This window comes from Lucilia cuprina, chromosome 4 (assembly GCF_022045245.1).
Source record: "Lucilia cuprina isolate Lc7/37 chromosome 4, ASM2204524v1, whole genome shotgun sequence".
Taxonomy (NCBI): domain Eukaryota; kingdom Metazoa; phylum Arthropoda; class Insecta; order Diptera; family Calliphoridae; genus Lucilia; species Lucilia cuprina.
The window spans coordinates 24,774,916-24,793,338 of NC_060952.1; the positions used below are offsets into that span (position 1 = coordinate 24,774,916).

At 26.0% G+C, this 18,423-nt stretch overlaps 1 protein-coding gene across 5 annotated transcripts in view; it reads right to left on the reverse strand.

The window, feature by feature from the left end:
• Positions 1-18,423, reverse strand: part of LOC111674636 — a 276,494-nt gene that overhangs the window by 41,957 nt on the left and 216,114 nt on the right. For 3 of the 5 annotated variants that reach the window (XM_046947770.1, XM_046947771.1, XM_046947769.1), the window contains 4 exons: positions 10,713-10,883; positions 9,504-9,651; positions 6,232-6,359; positions 2,870-3,914 (listed from right to left, as the gene is read on the reverse strand). In XM_046947770.1, coding sequence (XP_046803726.1) covers positions 2,870-3,914; positions 6,232-6,359; positions 9,504-9,651; positions 10,713-10,883 — 1,492 coding nt within the window. The remainder of the gene's footprint in view (positions 1-2,869; positions 3,915-6,231; positions 6,360-9,503; positions 9,652-10,712; positions 10,884-18,423) is intronic. The other 2 variants (XM_046947773.1, XM_046947772.1) reach the window with 1 other exon arrangement.

Below are 18,423 nucleotides of genomic sequence, written 5' to 3' on the forward strand. Positions count from 1 at the left end.
CATACCCTCCTGCTCATATGATAAGGTTTATTTATTATTTTTATAAAAAATAGAATATTTAAATTAAATCAATAAAAGTAAGTATACCTTTCGGATTAACTTAATAAAGGGGTTTTTAATAAAAACTTAAAAAAACATTTCTGTAATTATCTAGCAAAAACTTGGTAATAACCTGAACTTAGTCAATAATTAACTCTTCAACAGAATACTAGGGTTTTTAGTGTTTTGTCATAAGAAACTGAGTTTTTGAATGATAAAAAGTTCTGTGTTGTATTTCATTTTGAACAATAAAATAAGTTCTGCTTGAAAAAATCTTTAGTTAAGGCATTTCTTATACACTGAAAATTTAAGAACAATAAAATAGTTACTTGAATTAATCATCATTTAAGGTGATATCGAACCCATTATGTGGCGAACTGATATTTTTGAAAAGAAAATTAATTATTTTAGTCAACCTTTGTGTGTCCAAAATTATTCATATACTAAGCACATTAGTGTATTCACTAAATTGCATAATAGAATCAGATTAGATGAGTAATCCCAAAAGTCAAGTACTAAAACAAAAATATACATATACATATTTATACATATATGACAATTACGAGGTTCAACTCAGCAATTTTGCAAGGCATCAGTTTTAATGCTAATCGATTTAAATCTACGAAGTAATATATTCCCAAGGAGAACTTACATTGAAATGTAATGAGTTAAAATGCTAAACCTCTTTTCATTAAGCATGGTGATGACATTGGAAGCAAGTACTGCTACGTTACAGGGAGTTAAATAACTATTTGCAATTTCACAAAAAACTTGTTGAGTAAGTTGTAGTTAAGTAGTAGTCGTTGAAAATTAACTAGTAATGTTAGTACAACCCATTAACTAGCTTTTGCTGGGTTGTTTACTAGTTCCGGTCAGTAATGTGGAATAGCTGGGATTTTTAAGTTATTGATGTACTATATATAACAAACATATTTAAATTATACATTTTCATATCAACAGAATCTTATTATAATTTAAAAATAAATAATTAATCTAATTTACCTAACGGAAGTGTCATTCTTCAATGTTATATTCTGTTCTATATAATGTGTAATAAATATATACTTATATTTATTTCTATGTATACATATGTATTTAAGTTTACTTATATTTTAATACCAAAGTAAAATAGGAGTATGTTATTTACTCACCGAATAGATTTTATTTCTGAAGTGAAAACATACCTATGTATGTAAATGTTTACATTTGAAAACATAAATACCAAGCGACAAAAAGAGGCAGTAAACTGGCCTTCCTAAAGGCTCTATTGTAACATAATTTAAATAATTTCAATCGTTAAAGGGCTGCATACTTAAAAAGGCCTATTAAACGATCTTTCTTTGGAGACCTTTTATAAGATATTTCTATAGAATATTTATATCCTAACGTATATAAAATGTTCTTTCGTTAAAGACATATTAGAAGTACTTCAGTTGAAGGCTTTGTAGAAAGTCTCTATAGAAAATTATAATTACATTTTTAGGGGCTTATTCATAAGAATTTAAAAAAGCTTTATAAAATAAATGTTGATGCTAAATTTGGTGTATAGAACTTAGATATATTCGTATGTTTTAATATAAATACTTTTAATATAAATAACTACGTAGACAGAGTTATTTGGAAAATATAATTAATAAATTTAACATTAAAATTAAGGAATTGACATAAGGGACCATGCTGCTTGTGTCTTCATAATAATGCCTTTAGAAAGGCCTTTTTACTGACTCTTTTAGCCGCTGGGTATATTTTCATAAATATATGTATGTCTATCTATGTATTAATATATATTTACATACATACATACATCAATTTGCGGATATTGTGGTTTAATACGAACTACATAATCAAATATATTGAAAAAATGCATTGCAGTATCCACAAAGGAATAAATTATTTTAAAATTTTCCAAATAGTTTTGGGATTTCAGTTTCGTTAATAAATTGTTTTTACTACGAATAATACTATATATGTATGTAAATAAAATTTTGTGTCAATAGAATTTATATTCTGTGTAAGTAATTTAAAGATTTGCATTAACTAGTAAAAATTCACTATGATTTTTTTAATCTATAGAGAGATCAGCTATAAAAGATACATATCGTCATATCTAACGCTGACAAAAAAAAAAAAACTTTTTAATCGTTTTCGATGCAGTCTGCAAATTGACTTTGTATACCAAAATTTTATGTTTTATTAAAAAAGCCAAAAAATATATCATAGTACATAATTTAAAGACGACTAACTATTTGAAAAATTGATAGATTTTAAAGTATAAATTCGAATTAATTGTTGGAGGAAGATCCAGTACACCACAGTCAAATATACATATATTAGTTATATGATTCTTACACCATTGAATATTATTAATAATGAAACTTATAAGAAGATTTTGGAAACTGTGGTTTCCAAATATTAGAGATATCTTATCTCTACTAAAAACTCCATTGTTCTTCTTTTCTCACTTCAGACAGTTGTGGAAAATGTTAAATACTTTAATAGGTTACTTCATTTTCTCTTTAATTTTGCATAAAAATATGTTCAGAAATTTTAAAAATATACTAGTAACATTTAGGAATTTCTAAGATTTTTTTAATTTTCCATATAAAATTAAATAAATTATACTTAATAGAATTAAGTTTATAGTGTGATGTGCAAAATATTCATGGGTATGCGGCATGTTATATGCTTGTGCTATTGTTAGTATTTGTGCATTGAGGTGTGTGTATATTGTTAGTGCATTTCTTATCATCTTAATACTATTCTAATGGCATAAACTTTCACCTATAGCAATATACATACATAAATGTAAATATATTAGCATTACACATACATTATATTTTTTGTTTGATGTTTATTAATATCACTTGCATACAGAGTAGACGATGGTGTTGTGGTTGCAACATTTGCTGGACTATTAAATTTGTGTTGCTGCTGATGTTGTTTATAGAGAATATCTTCACTATGGGTGTAATAGGTTTGTCGATGCATATCATGAATGTCATTAGCACCCAGACCTGTTGTCTGTATGGTGCCAATTCCAACACTAATGCCACCAATATTTTTATGCGAACGTGAGCCAGTATCGACAACGACAACAACATCGTCAACATTTTGATCTAAATCATCCAGGTGTATGGTTGAAGGTGGTGATATTTGTTGCACTGGTTTCTGCTGATGTTTAATCACACTTATAGATGTAGTTGTAGGTTTATTCTCTCCAATTTCTATAACAACATCATCGTCGTAAGTATGAGGACTATGGGAAGCCAAAACTAAGGGATTATTCAGACCCCATGAGGGTGGATGTAAATAATGAGGATAATTTGAATAGATTTCGGCACGTATTAGATCATCATAATCATTTTCTTCATAATCATCATCCTCATCGCCATAATCATCATCGTCGTCATCATCATTGTTTCCACCATCAGCAGCTGCAGTACCAATAGCAACATTTTCATTGTCACCATTGTAATTGGTATTTGGAAAGTTTCCTTTAGCAGCATCACCTATTTCCATATAATCTTTACGATTTTCATTATAATGAAAATCCCCATTGAAATTTTCAATATTGTTGTTATTGTTATTAAGATTTTCACTTTCACCACCACTACTAGTATAAGTATATTGTCGATGATGTTGCTGCTGTTGTATATAATTATGTTGCTGGCTTATATTATAATGTTGCTGTTGCTGCTGATGTTGTTGATGGTGGTGTAATTGTTGTCGCTGTTTTAATGATGTTGTTTTTGCTGTGGCTGTTTGTTGGTTTTGTTTTTTTCTCTGTTGTCTTTGTTGCTTTTTCTTTAGTTTTTCCTGTTTAAATTGTTGTTTCAACTTTGGCGTTAAACCATTGGGAAAGAATATTAATCTGTCTGTAATTAAACATTTTTTGTTGTGTTTGTTTTTTGGTTTGACGAGACATAAAGCAAAACGAAAATAAAAGTTGTGGAAGAAGAGAAAGAAAAAAAATATAAGACAAAAAAGTGCATAAGGTGCTTTTTTAAGTACAGAGAGTGCATTTAAATTAAGTGAGTTTTTTTTCTTATTTTTTTTACTTTCTTTGGTAAATTAATAGAGTGCTTTTTAATTTGTAAAATAGTTTGTGTAGAGGTTATAGAGTGCATAAATTATTGTATGTGTAGATGTGCATACCAATTAGGTGCTATCTCATAAGAGTTACAGTGATTTTTTTATTGTTTTTTGTAAATAAGGAAATAAATTAAAAATTAAAATAAATTAAGATTATTAAATAAGTTGCTTGAATAAAATTATATATGTAGGTAATTTTAATTATTTTCATATAATGAATAAATTATCACATTTTTGGTATTTACGACAATCAACATTAACAGATTTGGTTTCGAAAATCACAATAAAATATCATAGACTTTTTCATATGAAGATAATATTTCTAAGTGTCCATGTATAATTAGCCATGTTTAATGTAATACCTCTCAGTTTTGCAATGCCGTTATGGATTCTATTTAATATAGGTCCTTTATATAGAAATAAGTATGTGATTTTAATTAAGGTCTCAGAAGACAAAGATCATCAAGGATTCATCACATTTTTAGGATTTTGGGATTTACATATATAAAAATATCACAGAAAAATCGTATTATTCTTGTGTTTTGTTTCGATTAATTCTTGTGTTACTTTTAGAACTGGATTTGACAATCGATTAATTGAATGATTCTAAAACCAAAGATTTTTGATCATATTTGTCATTCATTCAACTTGTTGTGGAGCATCTTTACATAACATTATTTCGAAGGGATTTCAAATTATTTTATATTTTCCTAACTGTCAAGATAAGAAAAACTTACTTATCATTATCATGACTTTTGATAACTGATACCATTCTATTAGAATATTTTCCATAAAATATGTATGAAACTAGCACGTTATTAAAACTAAAACAATAATTACTTTTGAATAATATTCAAATATTTACTCTCAAGTACATTTTTATTGCGAAGCAGACCTTATTAAAAAATGGAGAATTTACTACAATTTTTTATAAAAAAAAAAAAAAAAAATTGTAGCACCTTGAGATGAAAACAACACAAATTGATTTCTTAGCAACAAATTTATAAATGTACTAATTTGTATGATGAAAACTATTAATACAAGTGCTAAATTTCTTAATATATAGTGCTGTTAAATAAAAAAACATTAAAAAAATAATTGAAAAAATACAACTTTTAAACTAAAGTATAAAAGTGAGTAACATAGCAAATAAACTAACCCTAGTAAGAAAACTATTATTTCTATCTAGATAAAATAATAGTAATCTGTAATAAGAATAACGGTGCTGGTTTTGCTGTACAACGTTCAAATGGTGCAGTTAAAAAAGCCACAATTATTTATTTTACTTATATACAGCCTAAATAATTTGGTTAAGATTTTTAATATTATGTCAATACATTTTATTTACATTTAAAATACAACTGAAGCAAATGCTTAGATTTAGATTTTTTTCAAAAAATTCTTAATATTAAGAAATTTCGTGGTGATTAGTTTATAGTGAATAGAGAGCGAGAGAATTGTTTTTTTATTTTATTTGGAAAAAATTATGGTGAAAGATAGAAACGCACACACACTACTATTTGGTATTTAAGGATTTAATGAATATATTTATAACATCTTGGTAACAGTCTTTAGCTTTATGTTATTTTTAATTAATTAAACTAATAAATACAAGGATTTTTTTAAGATTTAGATTACTTTTGGTTTCAAATAAAATATACACAATTTTTAATTTATACTTTTTTTGGTTTAAATGCAGAAGCGTGCGTAAGTTTGTAGGTTGTTATTTTACTTTTATTTTTTGGTTAAAGGCGAGTGATAGAAAATAAAATTTAATTTAAATTAAACATTAATAAAATTATAAATACAAAATTATTAAAAAATCAAAAGTAAATAACTCAAAATAAGGAAACTTAAATTTTTTTAATATAATAAAAAATTATAATATAACAATAATAAATAATTACTAGTTTTTCATTTTTGTATATAAAATTATGTTTCTAGTGTTTTTATGTTTTATTAATTTAGTTTTTTTTATATTTTAATTCCTTTCAGTGTATTTTTGTGAATTTCTGTTGTTGTTTTTTCCAGTATTTTTTTAATTGTCTATTGTTTGTTTATTTTATTACTAGTTGATCGAGTGTCTTGAGAACAACTTACCGACACACGGATTGTGATTAACTATATTAAATATACGATCACAGCGTTTTTTCATATGATTATTTGGACATATACAACCAAACATGGGTGATAGTCTTAGATTTGTCCAGGAATCATGACATGCATCTCTGAAAATAGTCAAATTAAATAAATTTACATTATTGATTTCGTCCATACATACATATGTATGTATTAAATATTATTTCAAATAAATATTTTGCTTTATTTTCAATAAAAATTTTTCTATAATATCTCAGTTTTGTTGACAACTTGACATTTCTGCTAGAAAGATGTTATTTTTAAACAAATATGCACTTATTAAAAATAGCAAAGTAAATTTCAATGAATATTTGATTTCTTTGTCCTTAATTATATAAAATTTAAATTAGGGTGACTAACTTTGAATAATAGAATTTAATATGTTGAATTTTAAAATAATTGTTAGGTTAAGATTTTATGTCCAATTTCCAGTTCCAAACAGACAATAATTAACCAAAAAAAAAAAATAATAATAATAATATTCATTTTAAAATTTTTACAATATTTGAACCCCTTAATTCATAAACAACATTTTATCTATAAAAGCTTTATAAAACAAAATTTCAATATGAAATTTTATTTATAAATCGTTTATAAGTTAAAATTTTTTTATGAATAATACCTTTAAAATTCTACTTCATTACTCTTTTGTACTTGTCCTTTCCTTTTGCAATTATAATTTAAAATTACATTTTAAATTGTTTTAGAAAAAAAAATAGATTCAAATATTTTGTTAAACATTTATAAACAAAAGAGTACTTAAACAATAACATCATAAAAGTTATAAACTTTTCTGCTTAATATTTTATAGTTAAAAGTTGATTCTATGTTGGTCTTTTTTTGCATATGAATGTGGTACGAGTATTGGAAGCACTCACTACAAGAACCAAACTAGTAACCTCAAGGGACTTTTAATAAAATTTAAAACTTAAATAAAAAATTGTTTAAACAAACAATAAGAATCATATATACATACATAAGTACCTACACACATATGCATGTACATTTTAAATCGCATTCATAGTAGGGTATAACATTTACATATTGCTTTGTTTGAAGCGTATATTTTGGGTATAAGTTGTTTTGGGTAATATATAAAGTAACTGGCTATGGAAGTCTTTCGTTTATCTGTTAAAATTTAGTTAAAAAAGAATGGTAAGAAAATTTGTTTTATAGATTTAGTATTAATAAATAAGAGAGTGCTTTTAACCCATAATGAACTTGATCCACGGATAGTTGTCAAATCAAATCAAACACAGTTTTGATCTACGACTGGCAGGGGTTAACTACGAACATTGTTTCATAATATTTGTTTTTTAATATAGGGTGTGAAAACGATATGTTATCGAAATAACAACTATTTGTTGTCAAACAGAAAGACACGTTGCCAAAATGACAAGGATGCACTGTCGAAAAGACAGCGATGCATTATGAAAATGACAAAAAGCTTAGTCAAAGTGACAAATCTTCCTTGTTGAAATGACAACGATGCATTGTTAAAACGATAACTGGCTGTTATTTAAATTTTATGTACATCCGTGGTCTAAATATTAAAGTTTATTTACATTTACTGGCTTCCTGATTGAAGCCAGGAAATATTTAAATAAGCTTTCATACGCTTGTCGAGAGATACTCAATGCTATATTAAGTATAAGAGCCAACATCTTACTATCATACAAAAACTATCTTATATTTTGACATTAGAAAAACTAGTCACAAATGCATTTTTTCGTCCTGCATTTCAAATGGAATTGCTTATTCGTTTTTTTATGATTTTTTTTTTTTGTAGAACAAATCGTGACTTTGGTTAATGTAAAATTGATAACAAAATTATAACCCTAATATTCTGAATATGAATACTTTACATATAATGTATACTTATATAAGATATAAGTATTAAATTTTACCATAACATTATGATTCTAGTTAAAACTCTTTAGTTACTAGCTGCAACAATATACCTTAGAGACTATAAAGTTCAGTTTTTTTAATACTAAGTGAAATTAGTTGCAAGTGTATGAGTTAATAATTGTTACTTAAAGTGTATGAGCGAAAAATATAATTTTCCCGGCGGTTTAAACTCTCCACTCTCTCTAGATAGGCAAAAACTTTCATAGGGAAATTTTAAGGCTCCTTTTTTTACTCTTAAATAAGTTCTCATATCTAAAGAAAAAAATAGTCAGATAGTTTATTTTTATTCTCCGTCTATAACTGGTTTTTCGCTTACTTGCCACGCTTCTTTACATTTGTATATTGCAATCCATAATCAGAACAATGTAGATTTACTTTTCTATGCACCAAAATAAGCTTTAGAAAATGGTGACATTCTTACCATTCTTAAGGAGATGTAATATTGGGCAAATATTTGAGGTTTGGTGTTGTCCGTTCATAAGCAGGACTGTGTGCAAAAAATATACATAAAGAGTCCAAAAAATATATATGTTTTCTTCAAAATTTTATTCAGCTTCAATTAAATAATGAAGAGCTTTATTTAGCAAGCAAAGATTGAGAGGATCAACAAAAACATAATCTTGTTTTTTATATATTTAGGGTTAATTGGTCTACTGTACATGAAAACATATATGTATGTACATATATAACTTTATGGTAAACCATCTAAAATAAAACTATTGGGTTTGCTGTTTACTTTAAATGCATAAGTAAGAAAGAGAAATTTTTCTCTAAAAAAAAACTAAACATACAATATAAATGAGTTTTACTATGGGGTTTCTAGGAATTGTAGATTATATTGTACAACACGTTTTTTTTTCTTTGTTAAAAAAAATAATATTTTTATGTTTTTCTCCCCAATATAAAAATTGCATGCAACAGCACTTGAAAATATGCTTATGGCCATAATTATTAATTATTGAGCCATCGTTAGAGCAATTGTAATTATCAATGATAGTTGTAATAATTGAAAATAAGAGGGGAAAATATAACATTTATACAATTATTTTAGTAAGTTTATATAGAACTTTATACTTATAGAGAGAAAGAGCTTTTGGTGCAGTCAATTGAAAATTATACAAATAAATGAAAAACTCTTAAAAGTTATAGCAGAATAACAGTCCTGCTAGTAGTAGTTGTTATTAGTATTATTACAGTTATTTGCACAAGTTGTTGACTCCTTTGGGTAATAATTTTTACTTGTTATTTAGTTTGCCATTATATGTATGGATGTGTATAATATATTTTCTTAAAGTTTTTGTTTTTTGTTATAATGAAATTACCTGTTTTCCATTTTACATTTATTGTCTCGAACTTTACAATGTGCCTTAAAATCTTCGAAAAGTTTCAGACATTTTTTCTCTTGCTGACACACTGATAAGGCATGATTGCATGTTGGCAATGCATCTATAGGATATGGATCTCTTTCGGCTGGAAATATAGGTTAAATTAAATTGAAAATTATTTAAATTACTAATATTTTAGTAATGTGTACTTTATAAATAAACATTTTGAAGCTTTATTTAAATTACAATGCAAAACAGTAGTATATTTTATTTAAAATAATACTATCCTCTAAAAATCTGTTTAATGATTTAGCATAATTCGAGATATACACTTACTTCCACAGTGCTATACATACGATTATAATAAACATTTTAACAATTATAATAAACCTAAACCCACTATTAGAATCTAAATGGCAGAGTAGGACAACATTGGACTTGAAAAAATGTATATGAAATTAAATCCTTTTACAAAACTTTTTTTAATGAATTGACGAAGTGAACCCAACTACATTTATTTCAAATTGCTTTACTGGGTGCCCTCAATTTTCTTTCGGTCTTACTTTCATATATCATCCCAACAAAAATCTGAAAATGACTTAACTTAACAACATAAGGTTAACTCATTACTTTTCAATATAAGTTTTTCCTGGGATACTTATTGTTCTTTTTCACTTACCAAATAAACAAATATAAAGATACTTTCAAACTCTTAACCTAATTTCATTTCACTCCTTATACCTGCTAAATGAAAACCTTAAAAATGACAACTAAAACTCATTCATAATCTTTTCAAACTTACTATAAAGGTAAAAAGAGGAAAACAAACAATATTTTTTCTAAAGAAAACTCTTAAATAATTTTAACATTTCCTGCGACGTAAACACTTTACAAACAATATGTATACAAACAATAACATCAGCAGTAGCAACAAGATTTTTATTGCCAACAAAAAACAATAAAACACTTAAAACACAATTTTTTGTTGCAAAAATAAGTTGGCTTTTGTTCAAAAAGAATAGTAACAGAAATCTTAAGGATTTTTTTTTCTATTAGGTTTTGTTTGCAAAGAGACACGTGAGTTTTTAAAGGCATCAGAATCACGTGTTTGAAACTTTCAAAAAATAAATTTTAACATTTATTTATTTCATTAGTTGATGTTAAGTGTTTCCAAACATATTTTTGTTAATAAATTGTAAAACTTACCTTTTTTAAGTACAAATCCACAAGGATGATCGAATAGAAAATCTCTAAAATGATTGCAATCTGGATCCATGCCAGGCTCTTTACACAGGCATGTAGGACGAAAGAACTGAAAGGCTTGTAGTGTTCTTAAAGCCGCTTGGCATTTTGTTACTGTTACTGTACTGCAGGATACTGTAAAAATAAATTTAAACAGAAATTGATAACTTAAGTATTAAATGTATTTTAAGAATTTGACATTTTGTAGATATTATTTAAGTGCTTAAAATTACGAATAATTTTTGTCAAATTAATTTTCTTTTGTTGTCTACTAACTTATACAAATAGTTTTGTACATGTTACAATATCATTTATAATGTAAATCTGAAGCATTTGAAGTACTCTACATAGAGCATAGTTAATAAAATTGTTTAAAATGTGAGAAAACAAATATCTTAAAATGGGTATTAATTGAAATAGTTTAGACACTTAAAAAATTCGCTTTGAAAAAGATCTTTTAAAATCACATAGTAAAATTTTAATGTAGAGGATATCAAAAAAATCAACTAAACTGATATAAAATTATCCTCTTAATACCTGTACTAACAAGAGTGAAAAAAAAACGTATACAAAAAGTAAATAAAATATATTTGATATTTTATTTTTTGCATTCACAAACTACTATAATATTTTATATTGCATCAATATTTACAAATGTGTAATCCACTTATGCTGTTGTATGTAGATATAAGTATATATATTATACGTTACGTATCTTTTAAATTTTTTATGGTTATTCACAATATAATAAATGATGTCTGACATAATATGTTTTGTGTGTTGTCGTCTGGTCATGTTTGTTAAACACACAAACCGATACAAGCATAATTTGTGACAACTGACATTATAAAGGTAAAAAAAATTATAAATGAATAATTGCTAGTCTTATAAGAGATTTATGAATATAATTTGTGAATGTTGATGTCAATACTAATGTGATTGTGACTGAAGGTGATTATGTATAAGATTTTTTAAATAATAATGTTAAATATGTAAAAGAAATAATTTGAAAAAAACTTATGAATTGCATTTTCTTTTTTTTTAATACTGTTAAATAAAAATGTATAATTTTTGATTTGAAGTTTAATGTAGGTGAATACTACACTGCGTATAAATAATAAAATATAAATCATACGCCACAGTTTATAAATACAACAGTATTAAAACGAAGTGGAAATAAAGAGCAATTTTAAAGTTTTATATAAAATGTAAAATATATTGAAATAATTTTATATTTTGTTTTTCTAATATCCATTCTTCTCATATTTCATTAAATTCCAAATAATGTGAAGACATCTTTATTTGATCAAATAAAGTATAAATATTTGCAACAAAATAAGTTGTATGTAATAAATATTTCAAATTTAAAAATATTTGGTCCAAAATGTTTGTAACGAAATAATACCTCAGGAAAATTAGACCAAAAAATACGAATTTGATATCTTAAATTTTAGAGAATAATTTTCCAATGCTCTAATATTTTCAGATCTTAATATGAATTGATTGTATCGAAAACAAATATGTCATATTTATTTAAGTTATTAATAAGCTGTTAATATATGCCTTTATACTGTTATACGTTTTGTTTCAGAATCGCTCAATGACCGATAGTGCAATTTCTGTCCATCCACTATTTCAGATAGTATCACAGCTCAAATATAAGATTCGATTTACGGCCACAATCCAAATATTTAGAGTAATACATACTTGATCTTTTAATATTTTACAGCATTTTTTTAATTTTTAAATTGTAAAAACTAAAACGCTATAGAAATTATAATAACATCAAAACACCCACATTGAGATATTTTTAGAAACCCATATTTTTGTGATCTTTGACCGCCAATATCTTGCATAGGAGAAGCTGTGTGTCAACTTTACATATAAGTTCAAATGTAATTCACGAAATTAAACAGTTTTCTTGTCCTCCTCAAAACCTAGCATAAAAGGTACTACAAGCGTATGAGTGTTATAATAACAATCATAGGTCAACTATTACTTAATGTATTGTTTTTAGATCATATACAGGCGTATAGAGAGGCAAATGTTCTAGATAAGGTCGCAGCAAAAATTTCAGAACTTATTCTTAAAACTACTAGTTCTACAATGAGTGCAACTATAACTACTTAAAATTCTTAAACGAAAACCTTGCATCTAGTGATGGCGCCATTACTTCTGGAACCTGTTCTTCGGAACATTATTTTGGTTTCAAAAAACTTCTAAAAAAATTTTAAGAAACTAGTTCTATGATACTATTTATCCATTGACTCTTTACTACTTATTGGAATCAGTTTAAAAATGTCAAATAATTAAAATTTGTTAAACTTATATTTATCGAAATACAAAACTACATAAAACTGAATAATAAGAATTTAAGAAGATCCGAACAAAAATCATTGATTAAAAAACTATTTCCAGAACCGTTCCAAAGAATGAGTGTCGTTTATTGTCATTTATTTCAACGCCAAAGTAGAACGAGTTCAGGCTATAACCATGCGCCGGGTACAAACGTACACGTGTTCTTTGTTTGCGTTTTTTTTCTCAAACAAAAGAATCTTTCTTTGTTAAATATCATTGCTTTCACCCACATAAAACTTTACCTTTAAAATATTTGTTTGTTCTGATTATAAAGCATTATTATTATTTTTTAGTAATATTTCTTAATTGTTTATTTCTTTGTATCTTTTAATTTCCATTTAATCAACATCATGTATAATTAATCACTTGCCATTAAATGAGAAAAACAACATGAAAATAAAATTTATGATAAAAACAGAATTTATTTGTAACAATAATACTTGTACAACAATTTTTGTTATATTCATTTTTTATAACGAAAAACGAAGTCATAATGTCAAACATAAATCTTTCTTTATGCTGCTGCCACACACTATTTTAAATGAGAAAAACATTAAAAATCATAAATACAGACACTTGGCCAAAAAGCGACAACACCAACAATAACAACTACAAAAACAACAATAAAATTTTAATTTCCCGCAGTCTGTGTACATTAAGAAGGCTGAAAAACTGTATAAAATCATTTTGTTTTTATTAATTTCCAGCCAGAAGGACAATTTCAATGAATGCAGATTTTAAAAAGATCTTAAACACTTACATGTGTTTGTGGTGTTAATGGAAATTACATAAATAAGGGATTCTGTGGTATTTTTATAAAAAATTGAATTTTTCGTTAAAAGGGGTTAATGTAGCTGTCAATATAAAAGTTTTGCTATTTTTGGGACTCTATGTTTAATCTTTCTTTTACACATTTAAAACATTTTTGCAGAAATCATATAACTGTAAGTTTATTATATTCTTAAAAAATTTTCAGATTTTTATTCAAACCAGGCTCTTAGTAATTTAATAGTTATGAATATATCGGAGTATTTGGGTTCTGTGCGAAGTTTTTTTATCTGAAACTTTTCCAATAAAGCATGGTAAAAAGAAAAGAAAGAGATGACAACAAAAAATGTATAGTTTTTAAATTTCTTACTTTGATAACTTTTGAACTCGACACCTATCAGAAATATCTATCATGGTAAACATTTTTAACTTCTTTAAATAACTCTCGTATATTTAAATGTATATTTTTATTTCGTTATTATATTATTTCTTTTATCCTTGTTGTTTAACTGGTCTATAATAAGCTTTCACGGCCACCAAACCCATATACATAAATAAATACATATAAAAAATATATACATCCATAAAAAAAAACATTGTCTACAAGTGTATGTGAAAAAAAACTAAAAATGTTACACGGAATATAATAAGTGTTCAACCTTTTGTACTTGTATGAAGAGGTTGACACACATACATACATAAATATATAAGTAGGTTTAACTGACGGTGGTGTTGTTGTTGGTTTTGTTTGTGTTGTTATTATGTGGCCAGCCAAACAAAGAAGAACTTTTATGGGCCACATGTTGTGCTAATGTGACGACATTCTATACACATACACAATTATGTATGTGATGTGCATATGTTTATGTAATTATGTATGAGTATGAGTATAAGTGCATGCATGAACAGGAATAGCGTAAAACAATAACATGTTAAAAACCCACAAAAAGAATTCTGAGAGAATGTATGTATATATGTATGTATGTATGTATGTATGTATGTATGTATGTATGTATGTATGTATGTATGTATATGTATCTCATACTTGTATTGCTTTTGTGGCTAGTTTATGAAAGAACACCCTACATATTGTAATATAAATGAAGTTGATTATAAGTATGTCTAGTGAAAAAAAGGCACGAAGTTTTAAATATTAAACTTAGTATTGAACCTAGGTTTTTGATAAAATGTAAAACATGAACATATATGTATATATAGGACTACGTGTATGTAATGTCATTAGTTTTTAATCATACTATATCTTCTTTTTTAAATTAAAGTAATGTCATACATATGTATGTACTTATGTATGTGTACATTTTGTATATGTATATACCACTCAGAGCTATAATTGCATTGGGTTTTATTATTCTTTTTTATCGCCAAGTTCAAGTCATTTAAAAGTAGTTTTAATATACACATTTACACAACAATATACAGAGTTACACTTACAGATATACCCAATTTACCTAAGATTGTAAAACTTAAAAAATATTCCTTAAAATAATCACTCACTTTCTCCCATATACAAATTCCATAACGAAAATATAAGACGTATAAAAAAATTCGATAACTCTATATGAAAGATTTCAGTATGACACAGGTTTTTAGATCTTAGTTGAAATAAAAATGGATCGTATATTTGAATAATGACTAGTGGATGAATTAGTCTAAGGATTAGTATAGTAGAACAGTGATACCAGTTAATAGTATTTACTTTTTTTGAACAATTTTTTATGAATTTCGCTATGGTAAAAAATAGACTTAAAATCGTTGAATCGTTGATTTGTAAAAAATTTGCATATTTTATTATTATTTTGTTTATAATATAGTGTCTTCTAATATAACTACTATGTTATTTCCCCATTGTAACTGAAAATATTTAATTAAAATCAAATAAACCTTTAGGAATTATTATTGCTATAATTATTGTTTGTTTTCAAAGTAATAGAAGTCGAATTTTTGTTATGTGGGTAATTATGTAGGGATGTCCTTATTTGTATTTAAATTAAATTTGCTTTAAAAGTATTTTTTAAAATTTTAATTCTGATTTACTCTTTCTATAAGAACATTCTGTCTTATATGTAAAGCAGAAAACATCTTTCTAATATAAACAAGGGACCCTGCTAATGTATACCATACTACATCCTTACACATTTATAATAACTGTTGCAAAGTTTTATTTTTTATTCATTACATATTCACATACAATCTACATACATACATACTTATATTCTCTTTATAAAAGATAAAAACAAGTTTTGTTTTTCTTTTATTTCTTTTGTACATCCCAAATAAGTGCAATGTTAAGTGATGGGTTTGAGGCTCTTAATTAAATTAAGTGTGGTCTTGTATATAAATATTTTTTTGTTCTTTTTCGACCTTTCTTTGTATAATTTACGTTGTGTGGGGAAATTTTAAAGTCCCTTAAAATTTATTTAAAAATACATACATGTACACGTAGATAAGTATCTCTCTTGCTACCCAAAAAACGGATATAGAGATATGACTTATTAGGATGGGTTACTAATTCTAATTCTGGTACATTTAAATCTAATTGGATTTTGTATGTTACAAAAATCATTACAAACATAAAAGGGGTCAACCTTCATACATATAAAATAACACAAATACTTGCGTTTAATTTCCTAAATATTTGAGATGCAATAAGTCCAAATCTGCACTCTGAATTAATCCATAATTTGGCAGATATCAAGTTTTATTTACGATTTTTGTTAATTGCAATCTGTACACTTTAATTTAATATAATAACAATTTTTATATTTTAATTTTGAATGAAAAATTCTAAATTTAGACTTATTTTAAAGTAAAAATAGATTTGACTTTCCGATAACATATCAAAATTTATATATAAAATTGTCTTTTATATAATAACGCGTTATACGTTGAGAGTTTATAAGGTCTCAAATAGTACCAAAAACATTTTTTTAAATCTTTTGGAAAAGTATTCTTTGGTTTTTGAATTTATTTTAAAAATTTTTTAATCGGTTTTATCAATAAATTATGAAAACTTAATTACCAACCCTCGTTAATTTCACATAAAAAATATGTATATACTTACATACATATATATGTGTTTATGCTTGCATACTTGTGGTCATTAATTGGTGTTTTACTATGATTATTGTTATGAATACATTCCGAAATTCACAATTATTTGTTTGTGGTCATTAATAAACATCAATAAATGTCATTAAAATACATTTACCAACAGCGGTATATTATTTTCAATTTAGTTTACACCTTCCTCCAGCTGTTCCTTCTTTCTATCCCTACAGCCTTTCCATGCAGTTGGAGTGGGTATTGAATAAATAATCATTGTATTTGTGACATTTATTATACAGTACAATAAGTGACTTTTAATGTTGTTCAATTGGAAATACATAAATACAAACATATACTGTAAAATCATTTCAATGCTTGAGAATATGTTAAGAAATGATTTTCTGAGAACGGCGCGACAGTTTTTTATTTAAATAATAATTTATCGCGTTGTTGTCGCTATATTGAGGAATCGATTAAGTACTTAACGGAAAGTCATTGACATTATCTTAATTCAACTAATACTAATAATTTATAAATCTAATAATTATTGAATAGAATGTGCTTTTTTTTTTAAAGCAAGTGCTTCGGTAGTACTTATATTTAAATAAAAGTATAAGTGCGAATGTATTGTTGATATCATATCCTACGCCATGTCATTAGTTTTAGTTTGGCGTTGAGACCATTGTTAACTTTGAAACTGGTTCGACGGAAGCGTTATGTATTCGTTCATGGGTGTTAGGTGAGTTTTGGACCGATCGCTATAAAATGAAAGGCTCCATATGAAGGGCTTGCTGCAGTAACAATATAAGCTACTACAAATAAAAAGCTTTTTTGAGCTCGACCCACTAGAAATATGTTCATAAGGTAGGGTAGTAGGAGGATCATTCGCCATAAGGGTACATTCTCTTAAGCCGAATAATTAGAAAACCGAGTAATCGATTTTGTGACACAATTAAATTTTGTCTTTGTCCATCAATTGTCTACCATCTCTGAAAGTTTCACTGTGTGAATTTTTTGTGCTAACTTTTTTAGTTTTTGTGATAGAAAAAATGTGCCATAGGGGCATATCCTCTTATGCCGAATAATTAGAAACCCGAGTAATCAGTTTTTGACACACTGAAATTTTGTCTTGTTTATCAAATCTCTACCATCTCTGAAAGGTTCACCGTGTGAATTTTCTGTGTAAACTTTTTTAGTTTTTGTGATAGAAAAATATATTAGTTGGTTATAGAATGTCAATAATAGTGATCAAAAATAGATAAAAGTTTTTTTCGATATCATTATTTAAAGTACGAAAAAAAATAAATAAAATTAAAACCGCAAAATGACCTTGGGGCATATGTGATGTAGAATAAAATATTAAAAAATATAGAAAAATCAGTCTCAAATTTTTTTGTTCGTTTTTTATTCAGTTATGTGAAAAAAATAAGTATCAAGTTTATTTACTATACTTTGTTTACACCAAATTTCATAATGACTTGTT